The sequence below is a fragment of the Vipera ursinii genome, assembly GCF_947247035.1.
Source record: "Vipera ursinii genome assembly, chromosome: 2".
NCBI classification, from domain to species: Eukaryota; Metazoa; Chordata; class Lepidosauria; order Squamata; family Viperidae; genus Vipera; species Vipera ursinii.
Window position 1 is genome coordinate 70,747,580 of NC_139513.1, and position 25,445 is coordinate 70,773,024.

The following is a 25,445-nucleotide window of genomic DNA, read 5'->3' on the forward strand; positions in this document are numbered from 1 at the left end:
TCCCTAGTCTCATTCGATGGTTTTCCCTGCCAAAAGAACGAGAAGTTTCTCTCCTTAACAGATCCTGAGTCTGACAGCCTTGTCTCTTGAAGGGCAACGATGTCCATCTGCAGTCTGCTCAGCTCCATGTCGATGACAGCTGTCTTATGTACATCATCTATTTCTTGCAAATTGTCAGAAAGGCCGGGGGTCATTGTCTGAACATTCCAAGTGCCCAACTTTAGGGCTAACATTTTCTTATGTTTGTTGCATGGTGCAGAGTTATCGATCTGCTTGTCGGCTTTGACCCTAAACCCCATGGACCCTGTAAGGTTAAAAGACCGTGGCCGGGCAGCACCTTACTGGCTTAAGGTGGTACAATGACCTCTCCCACCATCGAAAGTGGCCCCTGGCATCACGCTCTATGCCAATCAAGCAAAGACTTATAACTGGTAACTGCCACTTCCCGTGTTGTTTCAATGCTGTATGCAAAGCTGGAGTGTCCTCTCCAGAGCATGAGGCATGGGTAGATTAATATGGAGGATAGACTGTTACCCGAGCAGCAGATCCCCACTCTCCACATTGCTGAAAAAGTCCAATGGAACAGCGAGGCCGATACGATTAGTTCCAGCTGCGTCGGAGGAGTTACTAGAACGTGATTGTACACAGTCACGAACTGCTTCTGGGACTCCGGCTCCAGATTTTACCTCGAGGTTGACTCCTGAAGCCTTTTCCAGTAGTAGATATAGCCACAAGGCAGTGGAGGTTTGAAATCAGAGTTTCCCTTCTCCTAGAAGATGGTTCTGCCATTTTATCCGCCGTTGGGGCATAGAGCCCTCTTCCGCCTTCAAAACCATTGACCATCTTCTCCTGTAACCCTGGAGTGGGGCCCTTATGAGATGCTACCAGCCAGGCCAGCTGGACCAAGGTTTTTTAGGGAGGTATTACTTCTCCAGTGGATCACGTTTTGTCAGAACTATCTGCTATGACCTGTCCATCTTGGGTGGCCCTGCACAGCATAGCTCATAGCTTCATTGAATTATGGAAGCCCCTTCGCCACAACAAGGCAGTAATCCATGAAGGGGAAAAGTTCACCACAAGTGAGGTATTTCTTCCTATGGGTTAGAGCAGACATGTCAAACACAAGGCCCGGGGGCCGGATCCGGCCCGCAAAGTGGTTTCATGCGGCCCACGAAGCCATCCTGGAAAGAGTGAGGGAACGGCCTCCTCTGCCTTGGCCCTGGCCCAGAGACCCTCCTCCTGCCAGAGACCCTCAGATCTGTCCCACTCCTGCCCAGGCCCCCATAGGCACCCTGGATGCCAATGATGTAGAGCTGGCCACGCCCACCCAGTAGGCCATACACACTCTAGCCATGCCCACCCAGTAGGCCACGCCCACCCTGGCCACACCCACCCGGCCCCCTGAGGGCAACTGCAACGCTGATGCGGCCCTCAATGAAATTGAGTTTGACACCCCTGGGTTAGAGTTGCAGGACAATATGCATTGGAGAGAGCTGTACAGCTATTATGGATTTCCATCCCGGAGGAAAAGCAATAGGAAAGCAAACCTGAAACAAACTTGGCTCTGCTGTTTGGAAAAAAATATCTCTCCAGACATTTATTCAGTCAATTCTCTAGTTGAGGGGAAGAAACTGCCTAGAGAGGAAGATTGAGATTTTCTTTAGGAAAGTTTACATGAAGTTTATTAGAGCCATGGGATTTAGGTGGAACAGTTTTGTTTTTTTAAAGTTCCTCCTCCCTGCCATCCCACACTGTGAACTAAAAATCCTGTGAATAGGGAAGAGTAAAATATAGGCAAATCTACATTTCACATCTGAGTATTTTATAGCATATTTTATATATTTGTACATGAATGCACACACACTTTTAAAGACAAAATACTGCACATTGGATACATACACACGCACACACATATATACTCTCATGACATGATAGCCATCCAGAGATCCAATACAGTGTAGTGGTTAAACTATTTGGCTGGCCCTAGGGCTGGTCAGGTTCTACATTGCCCTCAGACAGACAGTCACGGGTGACTTTGGACAAGCCACATTTTTTCAGCCCAACCTATCTCATAGATTTGCTATTACAGAGAAAAATGAGAGTACCTACCACTCTTTTATAATAGCAGTTCTTGGGTAAGTAAAATGGTGCATTAATTCTGTTTCTCTCTTAATATCTCTGGACAGAGTGCCTATTATGATGATGACTGACTGACAGTTAGGTTCTACCCTGTATCTGCCAGAAAAAAAGGAATGAATTGAAAAATCTTCTTTAACCTACTGTTCTGTATCAGAACTCCCATCAACTTCAGGCCAATGATCAGGGACATTATGGGAATAATAATAGTAGCAAAAACAACAACATGGAGCTGGTTGAGATCAAGGGTGCTGAAGAAAGAAACTGAAGGGTTCATTTTGGCTGCTCAAGAACAAGACTTGCAAATTAATTCCATGAAAGCAAAAATTCAATAACAACAGCAAATGTTTCTTAGGCAATGAGAAAGATGAAATAGTGGATCATCTTATCAGTGGCTGCAGCAAAATTTCACAGACTGATTATCTACATCATGATCAAGTGGCCAAAATTATGTATTGAAAGCTTTGCCAGAAGTTTGGGTTCAAATGCAGCAAAAATTACTGGGAACAGCAACTTGATAAAGTTCTTGAAAATGACCAGAACAAGATCTTGTGGAACTTTTGAATCCAAACAGATAGATATCTGGCCCACAACACGCCTAACATCAATATTGTGGGGGAAAAAAAGTCTGTTCATTGATATTGCGATACCAGGTGATGCATGAATTGAAGAGAAACAGCTAGAAAAAATAATGAAATATCACAATTTGCAAACTGAAGTTGTGATTGTGGAGGAAGAAATCAATGGTTGTACCAATAGTAATTGGAGCCCTTGGAGCAATACCCAAAGGGTTGCCTAGATACATGGAAATTTCAAGCTTATTAGACCTGAATATCCTACTTGGAACTGCCTATCTATTCAGATTCCACCTTAACAGCTCTTACGTCCTTGGTTAGGACTAGAACTATTAAGTTTTTACCAGTCCCACACTGTGAATCGTATTGAAGACTAACTTCTTCTTCTTCTTCTTCTTCTTCTTCTTCTTCTTCTTCTTCTTCTTCTTCTTCTTCTTCTTCTTCTTCTTCTTCTTCTTCTTCTTCTTCTTCTTCTTCTTCTTCTCCTTCTTCATCTGTAGTACTATGAAACATCCACATCTGCCTTTACTAGGTCCTAGGTCAGGGGTATCAAAGTGCTGGCCCACAGGCTGGACCCGTCACACGGAAGCTGCACCCACCCCATTGCCAGCAATGGCAAAACTGTTCCAATACATTGTGCAACGTCACATGATGTCGCAGGTTTGACATGTCTGTCCTAGGTACACAAAAATGCCAAATCCAGTATGAACATCTGACTGATTATGCAATGAACCATAATAATTGCTCTGGTACTTTAGAATCAAACAGACTTAACAACTGTTGTTAAGAAAAATAAAAACAGATAGTGGACATGGCAATACCTGGAGACAGGAAAAGAGAAGGGAAGGGAAGGAAATTAACAAAATACAAAGACCTGCAAGTAAAGTAGAACTGTGGCAAAAGAAAGCAAAGGTAGTACCAACAGTGATAGGCACCTTGGGTACAAACCCAAAACAACTGAAGCATAACTTGAACACCATTGGCATTGACAAAATCACCGTTAGTAATTTGCAAAAGATAGCTTTATTTGGAACAGCTTAGATCTTGCAATGATACCTTTAACCCCATTAAACAGCAACATCTGCCAGGTCCTTGGGTTAGGCAGATGTTGCTGAGCCTATCTATAAGTGGAGACAAATGCCAAATCCAGTCTAAACATATGGCTGACTGTGCAATGCGCCATAACAATCATAACTGGAGAAATACAATAGTAAATTTCTATACCAGAGGTAATACAGTTCTTTCTCAAGGAAAAAAAGGTAAGGCTGCATCAATCCTGGCCAAACCTCTAAGATGTGGGTACCATGAGCACTAGAAGTTCCTCTTCATTATTTTCCTTTATATTTCAAGATATTTTTTTTAAGAAATTAGCCAAATCAGTTTCATCCTCATGGAAGCTGAATGGAATCACTACTTTTCTCTGTCTTCCCTTGCTCTCCAATCCTGCTCTAAAGCATTAGCTGCAGCTTGCAGAGCTCATTGTTGGGAAAAGAAAGATCCCCAAACCGGTTAAAGGCTGAAATTCTCAGCAGAATTAAGGCTTTGCTCCTCATTTCTGACAGTAGCAAGTGCATTGAAGAGATTAGTTCATTGTTTCTTCACAGCCTGGCAATGCCCTTGGCTAAACTCCTTGATGTCACATTCATTTCCCATTCTCCTTCACCTCACTGGGTTAAGGCTAACTCCCTTTTCACTTCAGTTTACATTTTCTTTGCCAGTTTTGGATACAACTGTTACATGCAACTTTGTCTCCCAATCATCTTCTGCTTCACAGAGTTATATGTCATAATAAGATGTATCATTTTTAACATGCGTCAACACTGCTGAAAATGTAGCATGTACTGTACATTATGTTCAACCAAGCAAAGCACAACATGGCTTGGAACAAACCTTGTTCTCCATTGGAGCATGGAGCTTTATCATTTGCTATTTTACGTTGGGCTCATTTTTCCGAACAGTTCTGATCCTGAGGGGATCCCAGAGCTGCTTAGGTTGACTTCTACAACTGCAAAGCTAGAATATCAAAGAAGAGGCATGGTGTAGCAGGCTATTCTCTCCTGAAAATGAGAGCTCTTGCAGAAGGCGTGGGTTTCTTCTGATCCAACTTAACTTAATGGAAATGTTCTTTCATCAGCACTAGGTGAGTTGACACTTCTCTGCTCAGAACCAGCATATGGTTGAGGTATTCCACAATTCCTGCTTGAAGAGCAGGTGGCAATTGTGGTCAGGAGGTGTCTTTGCACAACTCTGATAGGTGCACCAATTCTGCCTGTTCCTGAATCAGAAAGCCCTGCTTGGTGTTGCTCACGTCTTAGTTATTTCATGGTTAGATTACTCCAATGTACACTAAATCGATCTGCGCCTGAGAACTATCCAGAATTTCCAAATTGTTCCAGAATACACTGGTGCAGTGATTTATGGGCACACCTTAGTATGCCCATGTAACACTACAACTTAGTGAAGTGCACTGGCTCCCAACAGGGTTCCAGGTGCAATTCCAACTGCTGTTTATTTGCCCTACAGGAACTAGATATTTGTAGGACTACCTTTGTCCAATGCTATCTGCCATCCTGCATGCCTAACAGAGTGGGCATGCTTAAGGTCTTTGAAGCTATGTCATTGGTCAGGACTTAGGAAGCAAGCCTTTGTTACTGCAGCACTTACCCTGTAGAATAGACATGTCAAACTCGCGACATTGTGTGATGTCACACAACGTATTGGGACGGTTTTGCCATTGCTGGCAATGGGATGGGCGCGGCTTCCGCATGACGCATCCGGCCCACGGGCCGGCAGTTTGACACCCCTGTTCTAGAATGATATGTGGTTGGCTTTGACCGACCTGGTCTCTAGAAAGGTATTGAAAACTTGATGTATCTTGCATGCTGGGGCTAGGTTGATTGCAGTTCCTGCCTAGAATGGTGTAAAATATTTTGTGGGTTTCCAAGATTAATTGCAATTGCTATGATTATAATTGTTTTTGTTTATTGCATGCGGTTCAAGTTGGCCATATATTGTAAATATTTTAAATAAAAACAAACAAAACCTGTCTGAGTATGTTCAAGATTTGAATTCAGTAAGAACTCTTGTTAGAAGACATGCTTCTGAACAGAAGCAAAGGGCTAAAAGAACATTGAGTACTTATGTAACAGGAATTGTTTAAAGAAAATGTTTATAACAATACAGTTATGGCTGCAGAGTACGGGCATAGCCCAGCTATTAACTAATATTAACAAACATTATTGTATTTAAGGAAAAAGCTCAATTTATTAAAAATTCATGAAGATAGAAAATCCTTCTTAAATTACCTCCTGAAGAGTGGGAAGACTGATCAACCCCAGCAGATGAAGTTGCAATAGCATCAAGATGCTCAGTGTTGTCTCTGAATGGGTAACCCTGAAGGAACAGCTATGTACCTTGGGGTCCTCCTAGGCTCTGGCCAACTCCAAATGATATATCAATTATGGCTCTACAATAATAATTCATGACCTCATCATCTCTCACTTGGTGACCTACAATGCATACTATTTGTGGCTGCTTCTGAAGATCACTCTGAAGCTTCAATTAATCGAGAATGTAGCAGCCCAATTGCCAGTTGGCCCAATTGTCAGTTGCTAGGAGGACATTATACTTGCACTGGCTTCCTATGAGTTTCTGGATATAGTTCAAGGTGTCCTGGTCATTACCTGGCAACTGAGCATTTACAGGACCACCATTTCCAAGAAGAACTGCCTTTTGTACACAAGGAGCAAACTGTTGGCAACCCACCATTTCTATCAGATATGGAGGCTTGAGGCTTTAAGAGGTGCTTTTCAGTAGCAATAGCTATACTGTGGAATCACCTCACCTTAGAAATTAGGTTATCCACCAATGCCACTGTTTTGGCCTTCTAGGTAGCTTTGAAAAGTGAATTATTTTGGAAGTAGATATAAAGCAAAACTTTCTCGTAAAATACCTTTATGGTACCCCAAGGAGCCTTTTTTAGAACAGAAATGACAGTTAAACTGAAATGACTAAGTTATGCTCATTTACTGTCTTTCAAGGAGATTTTAAGTTAAGAACAAGATCTGGAATTGAAAGGTTATATACAGTATGTCATTGATTTTCCTATGTTCAGCTAATGGAAAGATTTAAACTGGATAAGAAGAACAATCACTCTGAAAAGGGTAAGTGATTTTGAGGTGGAACTGTATACAAATGGTGATCATATTATTGCTAATATGAACACACTTTTGTTGAAAATGGAAACAGAATTTAAACAAGTTAAAGACTGAATTATAGGATGGGCAAAAAAATCTGAATATACCATTTGATCAATGGGAGAAATATGGGGGGGGGAAAGGGCTGAAATTTACACTGAAGGGAAACTTTTTTAAAAATGATTTTATTTTATTTTATTTATTTTAATCCCATTTATATCCCGCCCTTCTCTGAAGACTCAGGGCGGCTTACAATTTAAAGCACAAATCAATGTGCTTAGCAATGATCCCTCCTTAGCAATGAAAGCTGGCTGAGTGACTTTGGACCAGTCAATCTTTCTCAGCCTAACCTACCTCACAGGGTTGTTGCTGTCGGGAAAAATAGGAGGGAGGAGTATTAGATATGTTTCTCACCTTAAATTATTTATAAAAAAATAATAAAGGCAGGATAAACAATAAATAACATAAAAAAGACTTTGACCAATTTTATTTCTGCTTGGAAGCCACTTTTGGATTTTTTTGTGAGAAACTTGGAGTAATGAAACTTTGATTTTGGAATCTGAAGAATTATATCTGACTAAATATATAAACTATTATTAATTTTATAGTAAAAGTTGAATTATTTTTATGTCTATGGAGATTCTCAATCATCCAGGTCATGATTGTCCCAAAGATGCTTTTTCAAGAGGCAACTGGACTTCCTTATTTTTCTTTTTTCTTTCTTTTTCTCATCCATGAAACTCCCATCACACACTGGAGCACAAAATGGGAGTTATCAGAACCCTACACCACTGAGCAGAAGGCCTGTCTACCAGCAAAGATGGGAAAGAAAAAGAACTAAAACACATCAAGGAAGCCCTCAGAACATGTGGCTATCCCAACTGGGCCTTCATCAAATCCCCAAAAAGACCCAGCAGGAACTCCTCCACAACAGACATTGAAGAAAACAATAAACGAAGCGGCATTGTCATTCCATACTTTGAAGGAATATCTGAAAAGCTCAGGAGGATCTTCAGCCAGCACAACATACGTGCACACTTTAAATCCAAGAATACACTAAGGCAGAAGCTGGTCCACCACAAGGATAAAACACATAGACACACACTGAGCAACGTGGTATATGCAGTACAATCCAGTGAGACATGTGCACATCTGTACATTGGAGAAACAAAACAACCACTTCACAAATGCATGGCACAACAAAGAGAACAAACCCACCAGGACAAGATTCAGCAGTCCATCTGCATTTGAAAGACAAAGGCCACTCTTTTGAAGACAGCAAAGCCCACATTTTGGATAGAGAGGACCGCTGGTTTGAAAGAGGGGTCAAAGAGGACAACTATGTTAAAACTGAATCTTCCTTTCTTAACAGAGGGGGAGGGATATGCCATCACCTATCTCCAGTCTACAACATAGTCCTTTCAGCAGTTCCAAGAAGGCTCCACACCCATTTGCACCACTCAGGTGACCCTGAGAACACAAATAAACCTCCAAGTGGCCTCACCAAACCTGCAAAAGAATGCAAATGACCAGCTGTCTGCAAGGAATATAAATTCTTCCATTCCCCACTATCCAGTCAGAGCTGAAGAAGCTTCTTGGATGAGAAGCAAAACTTCAAAGAAACACAAGAAAGTTCAGTTGCCTCTTTCAAGAGCACCTTTGGGATGTATTTTGATCTACACCAAAGAAAGTGTGAAGGCACTCTTTTGGGTTTTTTTCTTTATACTTTTCTTTTTTGCTCTGTATTTTGCTTTCTGTTTGACTTTTCTTTCTCTTTAACTCTCTGTTTGTTTACTTTTTATTCATGTTTTGAAATTTCATATTTTTTTAAAAAACCTGAATTATTCTTGGTGAGTAAAATGACACCCAGTTCAATTGCTTTGATTGTTATTTGCTCTATAGTTTTATAATTTAATATTTTTTCAGTTCCACGGTGGAAGCTTTATTTAAAATTATTGTGCTGTCCTCAATTGTAAGATCTTGAACTGCGGCAGATATAAATGCAGAAGACAAATAAATAAAATCTGGAGACAGAAAGAGAGAGAGGTGATTTCCCCTTGTCTCTTAAACATGGAGAGAGACTCAATTAATTAATTATGGGCTCTATGTGAAACATACCCAGGGACAGCACATGAAGACCTTTTTCCTCACCTGTGACTTGCCATTTGCTTTTGTGGTCAAATAGGTTCAGGGGGGCAAGGGATAATGTGATTCTCCAAAAACAAGCAGAATGTAAAGCTGCTGTTCAGAGCTTGTGGCTTGCTAAAGTGGAACCCAGGAAAAACTCACTATGTTACATGTTTTGTGCCAGCCATGGCAGTTCCCCAAATAGGTCATCAGATGGAGCAAAGAGGCTTCTTTGCTCCCCTGCAGCAGCCCCATTGGTGAGAGAGTTTTATGGCTAGGGAGGGGCCGAGACCCCCCATAAATACCTCTGCCCAGGGGCTGCTTCTTTTGTTCTAGCTCAGCTTCTCTTTCTATTCTCTCGCATGCATTCTCTATCATACAAGCATGGATGCTTCCATGCCATATAGCTCTTTTTATATAACCTGTCGATGAATAAAGCTTCATAATGACTGCATCTATGCATTCTGCCTATTTCGCTTGGAAGCACCTTAACGTTCCATCGATCTCTTGTGAAAGCTGCTTCACACACTAGTTACAAAATAATTTGAATAAGGATACTGCTATCTTGGAGAAGGGGGGAAAATATCAAAGACATTGATTTTGTAAAGGTAAAAACATTCATTTCAGTCTCAGTTGTAAGGCAGGACACTTTATGCCTAATACATCCTTGCAGGGCTTTTTTTCTCATAGAACGCTCAGAACGGAGTTCCGGCACCTTTTTTGGATGGAACCTTGTAGGGTAGGCAAGGCGGGTTGTATGACGTGTGAGTTCCGGCACCTTTTTCTTTTACAAAAAAAGCACTGCATCCTTGCCTGGTTTGTTTAACCCACTACATCACAAACCTTTGAAACTAGAAATTCTGAATTAATGCTAATTTATAAGCTTCCTGGCAGGATTTATTTCCAGGCAGGAAACCTTACTGGGATGAAAGCCAGATACAGAAAAAGTAGTTTCTAGAGGGAATGTTTATCAGCTCTTTTCGTCTCATCAAGTGATACTTTAAAAGACCATGGTATCCTCAAAAATAAATACGTCAGTGGCCACATACTTTCAATACTGTCGTGTCAATTTTTTTCTTTAGTGATATCTCTGGCTTTTTGTCAGCCTTGCACTTTTGAGTCACTTAACAGCAATGACTGAAATATGAATGGCAGTGAATCAGCATCTTTTAAAACTGCAGAAGAAAAAAATGTGCATTAAAAAAAAAGGATATTCAATTAAAACTCACCCATTTAGGGCTACAGGCAGAAAAGGATTTGAACAGGCAGAAAAAGATATGGATAATTCAAAAGGAAGACCATTAGGGTCATACTAACCGTTTACCTTTCTTGGCATCTGCAACAAAAATTACAGTGGAAAAACTGCAAAAAATGTAGTTAGATCTACATATACAGTGTATATGAACTTACTTTTTCTGGTAAACAGTCTTTCATTTGCAATGTTTTCCCAACTTTTTTATTTTCACTAACATAAGTTAGCAATAATATAGAATTGATGACAATGTGCTTTCCAAATTTCAGCATACAAATGTCTGACAAATTATGTGATCTACAGACTATAGCAATCACAGATTTGAAGATGCTGAATTGAAGCCAATTGCTGGAATCAGGCAATAAATAATGTGAAACTAGACTGTTGGGTCTATCAATGGGTGAGGGAAGGAAAGGAAAGAATTAAAAAAGTTGAATGAAAGTCTGACTTGTGTTGAAAAACAGACCGTCCCCTCATCCCCAGCCCCCCAAGACACAAAAAGCTAGAAAATATTTGATTTTAAGGTTATGCCCGTTCAAGAAAGGACATGAGAATAAAAATGAGAATATGTCTTCTTTTTGCCAGATGTCTGGCAACCCTAGTCCATTTCAACAAAAGGAGGGAGGGCAGGGGTTTGAACAAAGTTATACTTTGATTATGTTGAAGGCTCAGATTTGTGCACTGATTACTAGAAAAGGAGAATCTGGGTTGCAGATCTCACCTCAACATGTTCCACAAGAAATATGATTTGGCCTTGTTTTGTCATTTCTTCTTCACAATTATATTTTCTAATCACCGAAGGTCTCAGTTACTATATGAACATTTTGAAATGCAAAAAAAAAAAAAAAAGCAATTGCAGCATTCTTTTTCTAAGTGAGAAAACACACCCACAGGCTATATATGTGTGTGTGGATGTATATTATATATTAATTATATATATTAATTTCAACTTTTCCAATCATAAGTACTTAATAAACAACTCGGGGTCTGGGTTCCTTTATCATTCAGTGGTACATATTAACTTTCATCCAAAATATCCAATACTACACCACCATCCAGCATTTCCCTGGTCCTCTCTTCTTCCAATAATAATCATTTTTTCCACACTATGCAGATATAATTCTTACTGCTGCTAATACCTTACAATGAATTATAAACTTCTTCATCACGTTTCTAATTTTATACAGTGCCAATAATATCAGTTTCAAATACCTTCTCTAGCCAAAACATAACTCAAATATATTGGCAATCAAAGTTCCCTTATTCAATCCATATCCTGTTTTTTCTTTTTTTCCCCAATTTTAATTTACAATCAATATTCAAAATAACTTTATAAATTATCATTTTTCTCAAAATTAATTACATTTGGGTAACTAAAAGCTTCCCTTATGCTGACTCTCTTAGTATTTTCATATTTCCCATCATGGTTGGCACTTTGGCGGGTCGAATCCCGAGTGCCGCGTAACAGAGTGAGCGCCTGTTACTCGTCCCAGCTTCTGCCAACCTAGCAGTTCGAAAGCACGTAAAAATGCAAGTAGAAAAATAGGGACCACTACGGTGGGAAGGTAACAGCGTTCCGTGCGCCTTTAGCATCTAGTCATGCCAGCCACATGAACACGGAGTTGTCCTTGGACAAGCGCTGGCTCTTTGGCTTTGAAACGGAGATGAGCACCGGCCACTAGAGTTGGAAATGACTAGCACGCATGTGCGGGGGAAACTTTACCTTTAGTTACAAATCACATCCTTCTAATTTATAATGTCCTTTTATTTCTAACAATTTTCTGTTTTTTTTAAATCATATTTAAACATCCATTAGATGATATAACACCTCATCTAATTAGTCAGGACCTCTATTTTCTTCAGTCTTACTTTAGCTTTCTTCCTTTGCCAAATAACTTTGCAAGTCAGTGCATTTAGGTCATCAAGTATTTCTTCCTCTGTTTCTGTAAATATTATTTGGAATAAAGAAGACAATTTAATTAAAGTGTTTTTGTAAAAACACTTAATCCATTTATATTTATTAAACAGCCTCCATTTTCTTTCTCCTTCAGTTTCTCTTTTAGTTTGTTGTTCCCCAGTTTTCAGCATTTCTCCTAACAGTCTGTCATCCATTCTATCAATTCTTCTTCCTTGTCCTCAAATATATTTTGAAGACTTGAAAAGTAAAATGTCTTTCCCATTTCTGGTGTTATATCTGGGTCTTCCAAATTTTTATTTATCTGTACCTGTCTGTTGGTTTCTTCTTTTGAATCCTCTATCTTTATATCAGTTTCCTCAATTTTGTCTTCTGGTTTCTGAGTTGCTAGTTCATTCTTTATGGTCATCTTCTGAACTTTTTTGCTTGCAAGTTTAAGTTGGAGAGTTGCTCATTTATGTTATTTAATTTATGTTTAGTCTCCTAATTTAAAATAATTGTCTCTTGAATTGATTTCAACATGGAAATAATTTATTTCTGAAGTCTATTTACATTTTCTTGTTGATTATCCATGTTTTTTCCAAAGAGAAATATTCCAGAAGCAACTTTCCCACTGTTTCTTAATATTTCTTGATAAATCTTGAAACTAAAAGTCAGTTAATATTTGTAACCCAGGCCGGCCAATTCAGAATTGTTTATTGTCCCCTTCATACAGATAAAACAGCTCAAAAATTTTTTCCCCCTTTTCCCAGCTGCAACTTGCAGGAACAACAAAGAGCCTTATCTATGTCCAGGCTTCGTGCCAAATTTTCTTTAAACATAATAAAGTTTAGTGCCAAGTTTCACCACTAGATGTCATTAATATCCATCTTCCAACTTTTAAGTCCAAACTTATTTCACCAACTTTCCAAATATCTTTTAAAAAAGAAATTCTTAAAAATACTTTTAGTCCCCAAATTTGTTAAACCTATGTATCATATTAAATCCAAATTAATCCTGTAGTTTTCTCTTAATTTCCTCCCAAAGAAAGTTATTTGCCGCTTTTCTTTTCCTGAAAGAATGGGGCTGAAATTCCCCTTCTCTATCATATGGGGGTATTCTTTGCTTTGGGAATTCTTTTTTCTAGGAAATTTTAAAATTATAAAGAGAGGATTACGTTCTCACCCAGTTCCATCCGTGTTGTTCAGTGCTTGTTAATTAGTGCATATCTTGGGTTGTCAGTGGTTCTGGCTGGCCACATAAATGTAGCTAGTCTTTCTTCTGCAGATTTGAAGGGCTTCCTTGGATCAAATGAAGGGACCACTGCTCCTCTGCGACTGACTAAGGTCCCCTTCTTCGGCGCCTCTCAGGGGCGACTTTAGACCCTTTTTAGGGTCCCCAGTAGAGCAAAATTGGACGTAGAAAAATGAGCTACGTTTTCCTGTGCCCGTAACACCATGACGTCTAACCCAGAAGTCAGAAAGGATGAAATCTTTAAGGCCACTTTGGCCTAAGCATAATTTTGCCTAATATGCATTTGAGTCTTTTCTGCACAATTATGTTTTACTAAGAATGAACATTTCACATATCTGCTAAAGCATCAACTTTAATTTTTACATCAGCCGGCATCAACTTCCCTCCGCCCAGTACGCTCCCACAGAGAGGGCCTCCTCAGGGTGCCGCCGGTCAAAGAATGCCGACTGGTGGCCCCCAGGGGGAGAGCGTTCTCTGTGGGTGCACCGGACTTATGGAACCATCTTCCGGTAGAGCTCCGGATGGCGCCCGACCTCCGCTCCTTCCGGCGCGACCTTAAAACCCATCTCTTTAAGGAAGCGGGCCTGGCCTGATGGGATGGGGTGGGTTTGTTATTATGACTTTAATTTTAAATTTGTACTATGGGCATTGTTTAATCATGTTTTAATAATTTTAACTTTTGTATCTGTCTTTTACGTATTGCCCTGTTAACCGCCCTGAGTCTCTTGAGAGAAGGGCGGTATATAAATTAAATAAATAAATAAATAAATAAATAATAATTGATCTGAATAATTTTTGTTCATTTTATAGTTTACAGACTTATTTTCAGGTAGCCATGTCGCAAGAATTAAAATTTATGTATCTGATACTAATGATCTAGCATTTTAAAAATCCACAAGAATTACTTAACCCCATTAAAACCCACAATGACAAAAAAGGATGGGTCAAACTCTTGATTTGTGAGCAAAGAGTCCTGTAGAAGGCCCATAGAAAGTGGATAAAATGAAATTCATGCTAGCATGTTTTTTATTTAGACTAGATTTCATATTTTTGCACTCAAGCAAAATAAACCCCACATAAAGTGAGAAAAGAATGTCCATGTATGTGGGCTCTGTTATATTTAAAATGGAAGGAAAGGAGTAGCTCTTTCTTTCACATACAGAACAATCATACAAATTTATCTGATCAATGATTGGAACAATAGATGAGTTGAACAGCAAAAATCGCATTACAATAATACATCATAATAAAAACAATTTAAATCTGTGTGTACAATTTTAGTGACATAGCATGTAAATAAGTCTGAACATAATATTTATTTTTCATTATCACAGACCTCATTTTGCAGTAATTTGTTTGCATGCTTTAATAGTTGTAGCACAAACTTCATTAACTATATGATTATATAATGTTAGGCTTATTGTCTGATAAGAGAAAACAAGGTAAAACATGTCCTGCCATATGTTCCAGCAAGGGGGAGTTTAGAGATTGAAGGCTGGTTTGATAATATGAGGAGTACAAATCGGTTGGTTTCTATCAGATTTGAATCACAGGGACAAATTCTTTTGAAGAAAAGAATTTTGGCTATCTACCACTGAGAGAGAACTGGTATAAAACATCATGTCTGATTCTGAAAAAGGCTGAGCAGCAGATGTACCGGTAAGTTAAATACCTATTTTGTTCACATCTATGGTATTCTAAATGTTCCTTGACATGATCTGAAATTAAATTTATTCTGTTGTTAAATACCAAGTCATTTGATCTTAATAGTTTGAAGGGCATGTTCATGTTCTAAGGACAATGACTAGTCAAGAAAGAGGCCAAGAGAGGCATGTTTTCTGAGTATTAGTAGAAGCACTGGATTTTTCTATCAACTGAACCACTGCAAATCATCTCACAATGAGCTGACAAAGCTTTGGAAACGGTTGTTTATCTCTCACTTAACTCCCACATTGCCCCATTAAAGCCTCAATTACTTCTTTTTCTTGTTTTTTTTACTACAACAGACAAACATGGTGACTTGTCTCTGGAATCAAAATTATTGCTGCTTACTTCCAGGTAAGCATAGTTAGGACTCAGCTAAAAGAAATTGTCATGCGAGCTAAAATTGTTTTGCTATACTCTATCATGTGTATTCATGAATTATATTTTATGAAGAAATACTAATTTGATGGTCTGAGTTAAATCTGAAACAAATAAAATTGCTTCAGAATTAAGAACCATCTTTCTTTTAAATGCAAAAAACCTTAATTTTATATATAAAAAGACTGAACAGGCAACCTATACTCGGAATTAATAAATGAAAAATAAAAATACAGGGTGACAAAGTATTTTCTCTACTATATTTGGATGGTAAGCAATTAAACAAGAGAGTAAAACATTGATTTTTTGAAACAAAATTACCAAACAAGTTTTAAAAGCTACAAAAGGGCTTGGATTATTTTGCTTTTTTTTTTTTGCATCTATGTAATCGTTAAGAGTAGGCATCAATGTTAGCAGAACAATTCACTCAATACAATCAGCTATGTAAATGTGGCAACTCTCCTTTACTGTATGTATAAATGACTTGGACCATGCAGCAAAAAGTAAACCCTTTGCCAGAGTCATTCAGCAATTATGTAATATAGTTAAGAATGAAGGATATGGATAAAGAAATCATAACTATCAAAATCAGCACCAGAGTTTTCCTCTCCTCCACAGCTTATCATAGGAACAAAATGGGGGAGTGCCATATATATATACTGTATATTGTCCTGCATTTAATGGGAATAAATGAAATAAGATAAGAATTTTTCAGCAGTGCTAATGATTGAGCTCTAGGGCTGGTCAAGTAATTCTTACAGAGATTACATTATTTTGCTGCTGTCAATGGTAATTTTGGCTGATCCAAGAAACTGGCCAACTGGAATCCTTTGTGCTCTTCTATTGTGTCTCAGATTAAATCTTAAACCCAAATGTGTGTTTTGGTAGTAATTATTAACCAAGAGAATCTCTGACTCTGTTTGACACAATCTTTAATCCAAAGATTATCAATGCAGATTTGTTCTGTAAATAGCATAGCATGTTCTTTTACTTTTTTTTAAATTAAAGGCTGGAAAATATACAGCCTTGCCCTAAGGTTTATGGTACCTTTAACATTGTGAGGTACTCTAGTTAGTTATCCACAATGTAAGCAATACTTCCAGTCTTCTAGGTTGGGGAAGGAATTAAAGAAATTAGGGATACCTTGTTTTTCTATAGATATAGGCATATAAAATATACTCTTATCCTACAGTTTCAGGTTCTTACCCAGCCTACACCATTGACATTCAGCACTGATATGCTATGTGGGATGGAACAGTTGTTTAACATTAGCAAAATTTGCCCAGTAGCAATTTAAAAGTTGTGTGAGACAGTACATGTCTGTAAGATGCATCTACATGCGCTACACATGAAATGATAAACTAGCATTATTTTCCTTTTGAGAAATACAAGATAGAATTTGAGCTAACAGAAATGACACAACTTGGAATCAGGCCAGCTAATCAGGGATTTTGATTTTATATCCCATTGAAATAACAGATGCCCCAGCAGCTCGCAGCACCTACTGCACTGTCTTCCTGCTGCTTCAGTGCTAATTTAGAGCCCATCCACTGCCCAGTCACCTATACTAGCTCATTGTGCATTACAAGATAGTATTAATGAAAACAGGCACATTTGTAGAGTCATTTCTGATATGATCCTCTAATATAAAAAGAAATCATGATCTACAAATCAAAATGTATTGTAACCTGAGCACTAAAATGTAGAGGCAAACTCAGATGTGTGTTAGAATGAATCTTTTTAGATAGATAGATAGATAGATAGATAGATAGATAGATAGATAGATAGATAGATAGATAGATAGATAACCTTTATTGTCATTTTTTCCTGTGGGGACAATGGCACACGTTAAAAATGAAATTTAGTTCCTTCCTCTCAAAGTGTACACATACATAACACATTTAAAGGTAAAGGTTCCCCCGCACATGCGTGCTAGTCGTTTCCAACTCTAGGGGCCGGTGCTCATCTCCGTTTCAAAGCCGAAGAGCCAGCGCTTGTCTCAGGATGTCTCCATGGTCATGTGGCCGGCATGACTAGACGCCAAAGGCGCACGGAACGCTGTTACCTTCCCACCATAGTGGTCCCTATTTTTCTACTTTCATTTTTACGTGCTTTCGAACTGCTAGGTTGGCAGAAGCTGGGACGAGTAACAGGCGCTCACTCTGTTATGCGGCACTCGGGATTCAACCCACCAAACTGCCGACCTTCTGATTGACAAGCTCAGCGATCTAACCCACTGAGCCACCGCGTCCCTTATAACACATTTAAAACATACTATATACAACATGTGTATAGATCTATACCTTTACATATAAGTAACATATGAATATTATTCACTGTCCATCTTGAATACATAACTAACCCTCCTAACCAGGGCTTCAGGAGCAAGGCTAAAGGAAGGAAAATATCTAGTTAAGATTTTTGTCTATAAATAAAAATATTTGTTGTTGTTAGTTGCGAAGTCGTGCCCAACCCATCGTGACCCTATGGACAATGTTCCTCCAGGCCTTCCTGTCCTCTACCAAAATAAAAATATAGGGGCAGTTTAAGTGAGCATTTTGGCAGACAGTCTGAAGAGACCTAGGCCTTCTGAAATGTTGTTATCAGTATAATCTCCAGGAAACAAACTGGCACCAAAATGTCTTCTTATAATAGTATTTAGTTTATTAAAAATAAAGAACAGCAAAGAAAAATATGTGTGGGTATTGGGTTTAAAGGAAATGATTAAGATTCAAAGAGCAAGTGTAAACAAAAGAAAAATGGCTCAGCTCATCCAGAATGGGGAATGACCCTCAGAGAATCAGGCAAAGGCCTTAAGCATATTTGAAATGAAATGAAATAATAGTTTCACTCAAGTACTTACTACACCTAGATATCTGTATGGCTTCAAATCCTTCTGGCATCCTGGAGGATTATATTCCTCAACCCTAAAATGGATTTAAAATTCTTTCTTTTTCTCTTAATGAGTTGCTTCCTGAGAAGATTCAAAAAAATAAAATCATGCAGCAAACTTTTAGATGCCAGCTATTTAACCTCAAGGGAGTGATGAGTTGTGTTTGCTTTGGGATTTAACCAACTGTCCCTCCTGAGTTTCATTACTGGAAGATGAGTTCGACTGAAAGGCTATTATTTGTCCATTTTGATCTAATGGAGTCCAATGAACCCTCTAGCAAAGTTAATTATAGAATCATAATTACAAAATAATACCATTCATTTTTGTTTCTTTCTGAAAGACCTTGTTTAGTTTTTCCTTTCTTTATAACTTCCTGTGTTGTTTATTTTTCCATTCTTTTCTGTATTAAACTAATACTGCAAAACAAATAAAACAGTAGCATTCATTTAAACTGTGGAATAGGCAATTACTTTTCTTTCTCAATTTTTGAGACAGAAAAGTATATGTTTTGGGCATCATGTAAAACTAATGCCTACTAGGCTACTGTATTTTCCGGCGTATAAGACTACATTTCCTGTTAAATTATAGGGTTTGGGCTATACTCGCCATATAAGAATACCCCTCTTCCAATGCACACTAAATAAAAATTAAAAAACATCAGATTTGATTTTAATATGGTAATTTTAATTCAAATGCTTATGACATGCAGATACTTAGTAGGAAAACTGTCACTTATAAACATAAGGCTGTTTGTCATCAAACATGTAAACATAAAAGAGTGCAAGTGGATTAAACTTTTCCTAATTCACTCTAAAGCTTTCCCTGCGCAGACCAAATGGGAGATCCGCTCCAGGTTTTCCAGCCAGCCCACCTAGTTCCTGAGTCAAATGTGTCCTTAGAGCTAAGCAGCTGCTCTGGCTGCTGCATTCCCCACCTGCCTTTCAAGTTGGGATAGACTGCAGCTGCTCTTCAACTTTAGAAGGAAAGATGCCCAGACCCCAGCCTGTAAAAAATCACAGACTGCAGCTTCTTCTCCAATTGGTCCTGCTTTCCCTGCACAGACCAAATGGGAGATCCGCTCCAGGTTTTCCAGCCAGCCCTATCCCTAAAGTTTCAGCACCCGGTGTATAAAATGACCCCTGACCTTTGAGAAGATTTTCATGGGTTAAAAAGTCGTCTTATATGCCAGAAAATACGGTAATCTACATTCACAAATAGGATATAAAAGTATTCTGCCAACCTAGCAGTTCAAAAGCACGTAAAAATGCAAGTAGAAAAATAGGGACCACTACGGTGGGAAGGTAACAGCATTCCATATGCCTTTGGCGTCTAGTCATCCCGGCCACATGACCACGGAGACATCCTCGGACAAGCGCTGGCTCTTCGGCTTTGAAACGGAGATGAGCACCAGCCTCTAGAGTTGGAAACGACTAGCACGCATGTGTAGGGGAACCTTTACCTTTTAATAACATTGTTATGTTTGCTGTGCTAGCTTTTTTTCCATTATAACAATGTGTCAGATTCTAGCAATACTTGATTAGTTTTTCATGTGACTTGTTTCACTTATAGATAAAGAAAACAGACATACTATCTTCCTGGCCATTTTGCTATTCATCCCACATTGGATTTCCTATTGAAAACAACATGACATCATCTACACACAAGTCATGGTCACATTTAAAACTGACACCTTTAATCATTATCAAATGACAGATGACACTCATATTTCAAGGCCAAAATATACATCTGATATCTCTTTCAATCTGAAGATGTCAATGTGAGGACAATTAACCAGTGGAATAGCTTGCCCCCAGAACTAAATTCCATTTCAACTGTAACAAAATGAAAATCTGCACAAATGACTTCCATTATGCCTTTATTTCCCTACTGGAATAATGGCAACTTGCCCTTTAAAATCAATTCATAAAATCCTGATCATTTATTATATATATTTTCTAGACCATTGGAAATATACTGTAATGTTTAAGAACTAGCACGAGGAGGCATTGAAGTACATTAAGATATGTCCAACCCTTCTTACCTCTACCAGATGAGGTGTTGGGTTGAATCCACACATGTTACAGACCTGCTGCTTACAGGATGTGCAGGTATTGTGATTGGAGGGCTCTCCAGAGCCCACGTTTATCTCCGCTTTGCAGAGGGGGCATAAAACCCTTTCTTTCGGCACTTCCTTTGGCTTAGTTACTTGTTCTGCTTTTGCTTGCTTTGCAGCTGGGACAGTTCCAGGCTTACTCTGCGTTCCAGGGCCAGTGCTTGGGGCTTTAGGACCAGCTTCTTTGCTAGCATCACTGAAGACAATTTTTGGAGGCACTTTGCCAGGAGACTGTTGACTTGATGGAGTGGCCTCTGGCTGGACAGACATGAGTGTGCTTGCCTGGGTCAGGAGGGAAGCTCCAAATCCAAAAAGCTTCCCGGTGAGGCCTTCTTGGGTTTGTTCTTGAGTCCCCCCAGTACTGGCAGGAGGGACTGGAGTCTTAGCTGGGGAGTCTCCTACAATCTTTCTCTGATCAACGGATGAAGGCTTTGCTTGTTGATGCTGAGGGGAAGACTTCATCACTTCCTGAGGAGCAGCAGGTTTTGGCTGGAATTGGCTGGGCAGTTCTCTCTGTGGTGAGACTGGGGGATGCTTGGGGGATTGGGGTTGCATGGTTGCAGCACTTGACCTGGGCCCTGGCTGCATAGTTCCAGGTTGTTTCTCTGGTCCTGTTACTGCTTGGGGGTGTGGTTGTGGCTGTTTGGCAGGGGAATGGGAAGGAGAAAGGGAAGGAGAATGTAATTGCTGCTGACTTTTGGAGCGGGGTGCTGTAGTCATGTCCATTCCCAAAGCTCTCTGCATCTGGCAATTTAAACATAGCCATTCTTTAACCTAGAAGACAATAATAAAACAGAATTAACCCATCAGCAGCAAATGCCAGATTTAGTCATTAAACTGCAGATTCTGATGTGCCTGATATGTCTACACACTTATTAAACTAAATAAAGTATATTTGTATCTCTTCCTGGGTTTTATAGGTATTTTGTTGGCAGCTGTTATCTGAAGGCTTCTGTTGTTTCCTACAATGTATTGAGCATGTGTATTTCTATGAACTGGTTCTTATTTTTGATGGTTTCCATCTGACCATCTCAGGAACATAGACTTTCTCTAACCCTCTTCCAAGGTGGCATCAGCCATAAAGTAGTCCCAATTGAGGCTTCACTTCAATAGCAACTACAAGAATGAATTGGGTCTATCTATTGTGGCCCATTGAGCTTGCTTATCTTACCTGGAAAGATACTTTGGCAAAAGCAGAACTATACCAGTAGCAATGTACAAAAATCACATTATTTGGGCACAGTACTACCACTTTCTGCCCTTAGTTTCCTAAAACTACAAAAGATTGTAAGCCCAGCAATCTTTCTAAGGTAAACAGATGTGGTATTTTTTCAGTTGGTTGTGCACTCAGTATAGAAACAAGGTTTCTTCTTTACTCAATAAATATGAAATCCCTAGATACAAAAAGAAAACTGTGGCATAGTTTGGCTAAACAGTAATAAATAAATTATCCCAACCCCTCCCATGAGGAATATACCAATGATATAGCAATATCTGAGTCACAAATCTGTTGATTATTGGAATCCCCAAGATAAAATGTGGCTATATACGGTTAATACGCAACATGGTTAAATAATCACAGTTATTTATAAACTGGTGGCTTTCTTTTCCCTCAGCAAGCACTCGTAGTCTTAAAAATCTGCATGACAATAAGACCTGCAAAATGGCAAAAAAACCAACAACAAAAACCTGAGAACATTACAGTTAATAAAGATAGTTGGAAAAGTGGCAAAATGTTCACATCATCTCCATGTTTAAAAACATACCAGTTCTAAAAAACCATCTGTACCCTTGCATCCTTCTACTTTCTCTGATCTAATTCTATTAGTTTCTCAGCCCATTCAGGCCTTCTTTCTATCACAGCTGGAGTACACTCACCCCATAGGTAAGTTCCAATTCACTTTTAGAAGCTAAAGAGGGCTCACAAAATGACTCATACAAACAGATGTCAGATAGAACTATCTATACCAGTGATGGTGAACCTTTTAGAGACTGAGTGCCCAAACTGCAACCCAAAACCCACTTAAGTATTGCCAGGTGCCGGGTGGGCATGGCTCACTGGGTGGGCGTGGCTATGATGGTCATAGCAGACTGGGTGGGCATGGCCAGGGTGGACGTGGCCACCTTGATGTTGCTCCTAGGGAGGGATCCCTGTGGGGGCTGGTCAGGGTTGGGGGAGATCCAAGGGGTCTTGGGCAGTTGGGGCAGTGGGCAGGAGGCTCATCCTGCAGGGTGAGGCGAGGTGAGGGAAGGGGCAGGGCAGGGGTGCCATTGCCACAGGGCAAGGCAAGGCGAAGCAGGGGCCAGGGCAGGGGCTTGTTGCAGATAAAGGGGGGCTCCAGTGAGGAAGAGAGTTTAAGCAAGTTTAGCAACCCGAGTGGGGATTGTCCCCCCAAAAAAACAAACAAACAAACATGCTTTGTAGGTAACCTCAAAGCACGACAGAAGAGACCAAAACCTGCTGCAACCACCCAGAAAATGGGAGGGGAATAAAAACCAAACAGCCTCCCCACTCCACCAATCCTCAGCAGAAATGCTCATGACAATGAAAGCCTCGGACAGGGGGAAGAGCACGGGCAGGCAGGCGTCTTGCTCAGCTGATGGCTTGGGGGGGGAAAGGGGGCAGCTACGCCCCCTCCCAAAGCAGGATGAAAACTCCAAAAAGCGACAAGGAAAAAAAGTTAAAACAGAAGAGTGTCTCAGAATACCTGTATTAGCAGATGCAATTGATATAAAATCTTGGCGAAGAATGGTCAATAAAGCATTCTTGGTTGTCTATTTTATCTTTCCTAATAAGCTGTAGCTCAGTGGCTCAGTGGCTCAGTGGGTTAGGATGCTGAGCTTGTCGATCAGAAGGTCGGCAGTTTGGCGGGTCGAATCCTGAGTGCCGCGTAACAGAGTGAGCGCCTGTTAGTCGTCCCAGCTTCTGCCAACCTAGCAGTTCGAAAGCACGTAAAAATGCAAGTAGAAAAATAGGAACCACTACGGTGGGAAGGTAACAGCGTTCCGTGCACCTTTGGCGTCTAGTCATGCCGGCCACATGACCATGGAGACGTCCTCAGACAAGCGCTGGCTCTTCGGCTTTGAAACGGAGATGAGCACTGGCCCCTAGAGTCGGAAACGACTAGCACGCATGTGCGGGGGAAACTTTACCTTTACCTTAATAAACTGTAACCAACTTCCTCTCTTCACTTTGCAAAACCTGTGGGTCCCATGCCATTTCACATACCTGCAAGAAAGCAGCTGTAATCGGAGTACTCTAACTATAACTCTGAAATGTGGCACCACTGATTTCACTGCTGTCACACTGCAAGTACAGTTGGAGTTTACAGTACTAGTTTATCCAGCACGTGTTATTTATTTTATCTTTCTTCTCCTTATATAAAACTACACCTTCTATACACAGAATGGAGAGTTATTGTCAGTTTATTGTCCAGTTTTAGTTTCCCTCTACATCTGATTGGTCACTGGAGTAAAATAACACCAAAATTTGCGTTTATCAAGTATTCCGATCCCAGTTTGGGGGGAGGGGGAGAAATGCTTTCTGCTATCCAAGGGGTGTGTATTTCAATACCATTTCCAAAGTCGAATTCCTTGACATATAGATTATTCCTTTAGACTTGTTATAACTCCCTACCGCCTTTCCCCACAACTTAGGGACCTCCACTCACAAAAGAATAAAAGAATAGCCCGCCCTTTTCCAACCCACACTCTAGATATTGCACGTTTCCACATGATTCTGGAACTGAAGTTTTTGCTCACTTTTTAGCAACATCCACCAAACTTTCCGCACCGCCTTTCCCCCCTCCACCGCTCCCCCCTAAAATCTTAAGAAGGGCTTTCGATCATCTTGCATGTTTGATTCACTGCCTAAACTCCGCGATTCTTGCCCCTGCAGAGTTTTCTTGCGGGAGGCAGGAGTCGCTCCGTTCAGAAAGGAAGGAGGGCTAAGTAAGAAAGCTGGAGGGCTGCCCCCGACTCAGGGGTTCCCCTTCCAAAGTGTGCTTAATTCGGCCATGAGAGAAGCCGGGCCTCCTCTTCCCCCAGCTGCCCATGCCAAAGTGCCCCTAAGCTAAGGGGAGACGGGAAGGCAAAGTGGAGCAGCCATTCTCACAAAGGCACTGCAAACCTGCATGAAGAGAACTCAGTGCTTTGGTGAGTTTTGTCCCACTGCTGCACTAAAACATGGGGAGTGCTGAAACTCACAAGTCCGGGGCGCTGGAGTTTCCTGGTGTAGCTGCGCCAAGCCGTGCCACCAAGCTTCCCAGTGGCCAGCAGAAAGGAGATCATGGCAAGAGCGATCTTTTTCCCCATTCCCTCCCCAGCCCTTGAACTCGTCTTGACACCTCTTTCATTGCGCCGCTTCTGGCTTCTCCCCTCTCCCCGCCCAGCTCTTTCAGCTGTCCCTAACTCCCAGTGGAGAGAGAGAAAGAGAGAAAGAGTTCTGGTGCATGTGGAGAGGGGGAGGGGAGCAGCCCAGCCACGCATCCCTCTGGAGTGATGCCATGTGTGCCCACAGGACGGCTCTGTGTGCCGCCTGTGGCACGCGTGTCAAAGGTTCGCCGCCACGGATCTATACAATCACAACTCAAAGTGCATTTGAATATTGTCTTCACTGTTAAGAATATGCACTTGTTTGAAAGCAGATCTAATCCATACTATTAAATTCTTATGTCCATTTGATATTTTGCAACCTTCAATAAGGCAAAATGGTGCATCATAGAACAATATTGTTTGAATCAACATACCTCAAATAGACTAATTTACAGAATGCATCCAAAATATGGGACCCATACTTTCACTCCTGTGGGAGTGAAATTTGGCACAGTTGTGGCCACTTCAGAGCCACCATGCCATCCAACTACACCTACACTTCTCAGAAACCTGAAGGTTGCATGTCACAAGGGAAGATGGCAGGAGCAT

The 25,445-nt window shown here is 40.3% G+C and overlaps 1 protein-coding gene across 1 annotated transcript in view; it reads right to left on the minus strand.

Annotated features, from left to right (window-relative positions):
* Nucleotides 1-25,445, minus strand: part of BSN (bassoon presynaptic cytomatrix protein) — a gene marked incomplete at its 5' end in the record, with an annotated part of 242,008 nt that overhangs the window by 133,346 nt on the left and 83,217 nt on the right. The window contains one exon of the mRNA XM_083352936.1: nt 20,451-21,296. Coding sequence (XP_083209062.1) covers nt 20,451-21,296 — 846 coding nt within the window. The remainder of the gene's footprint in view (nt 1-20,450; nt 21,297-25,445) is intronic.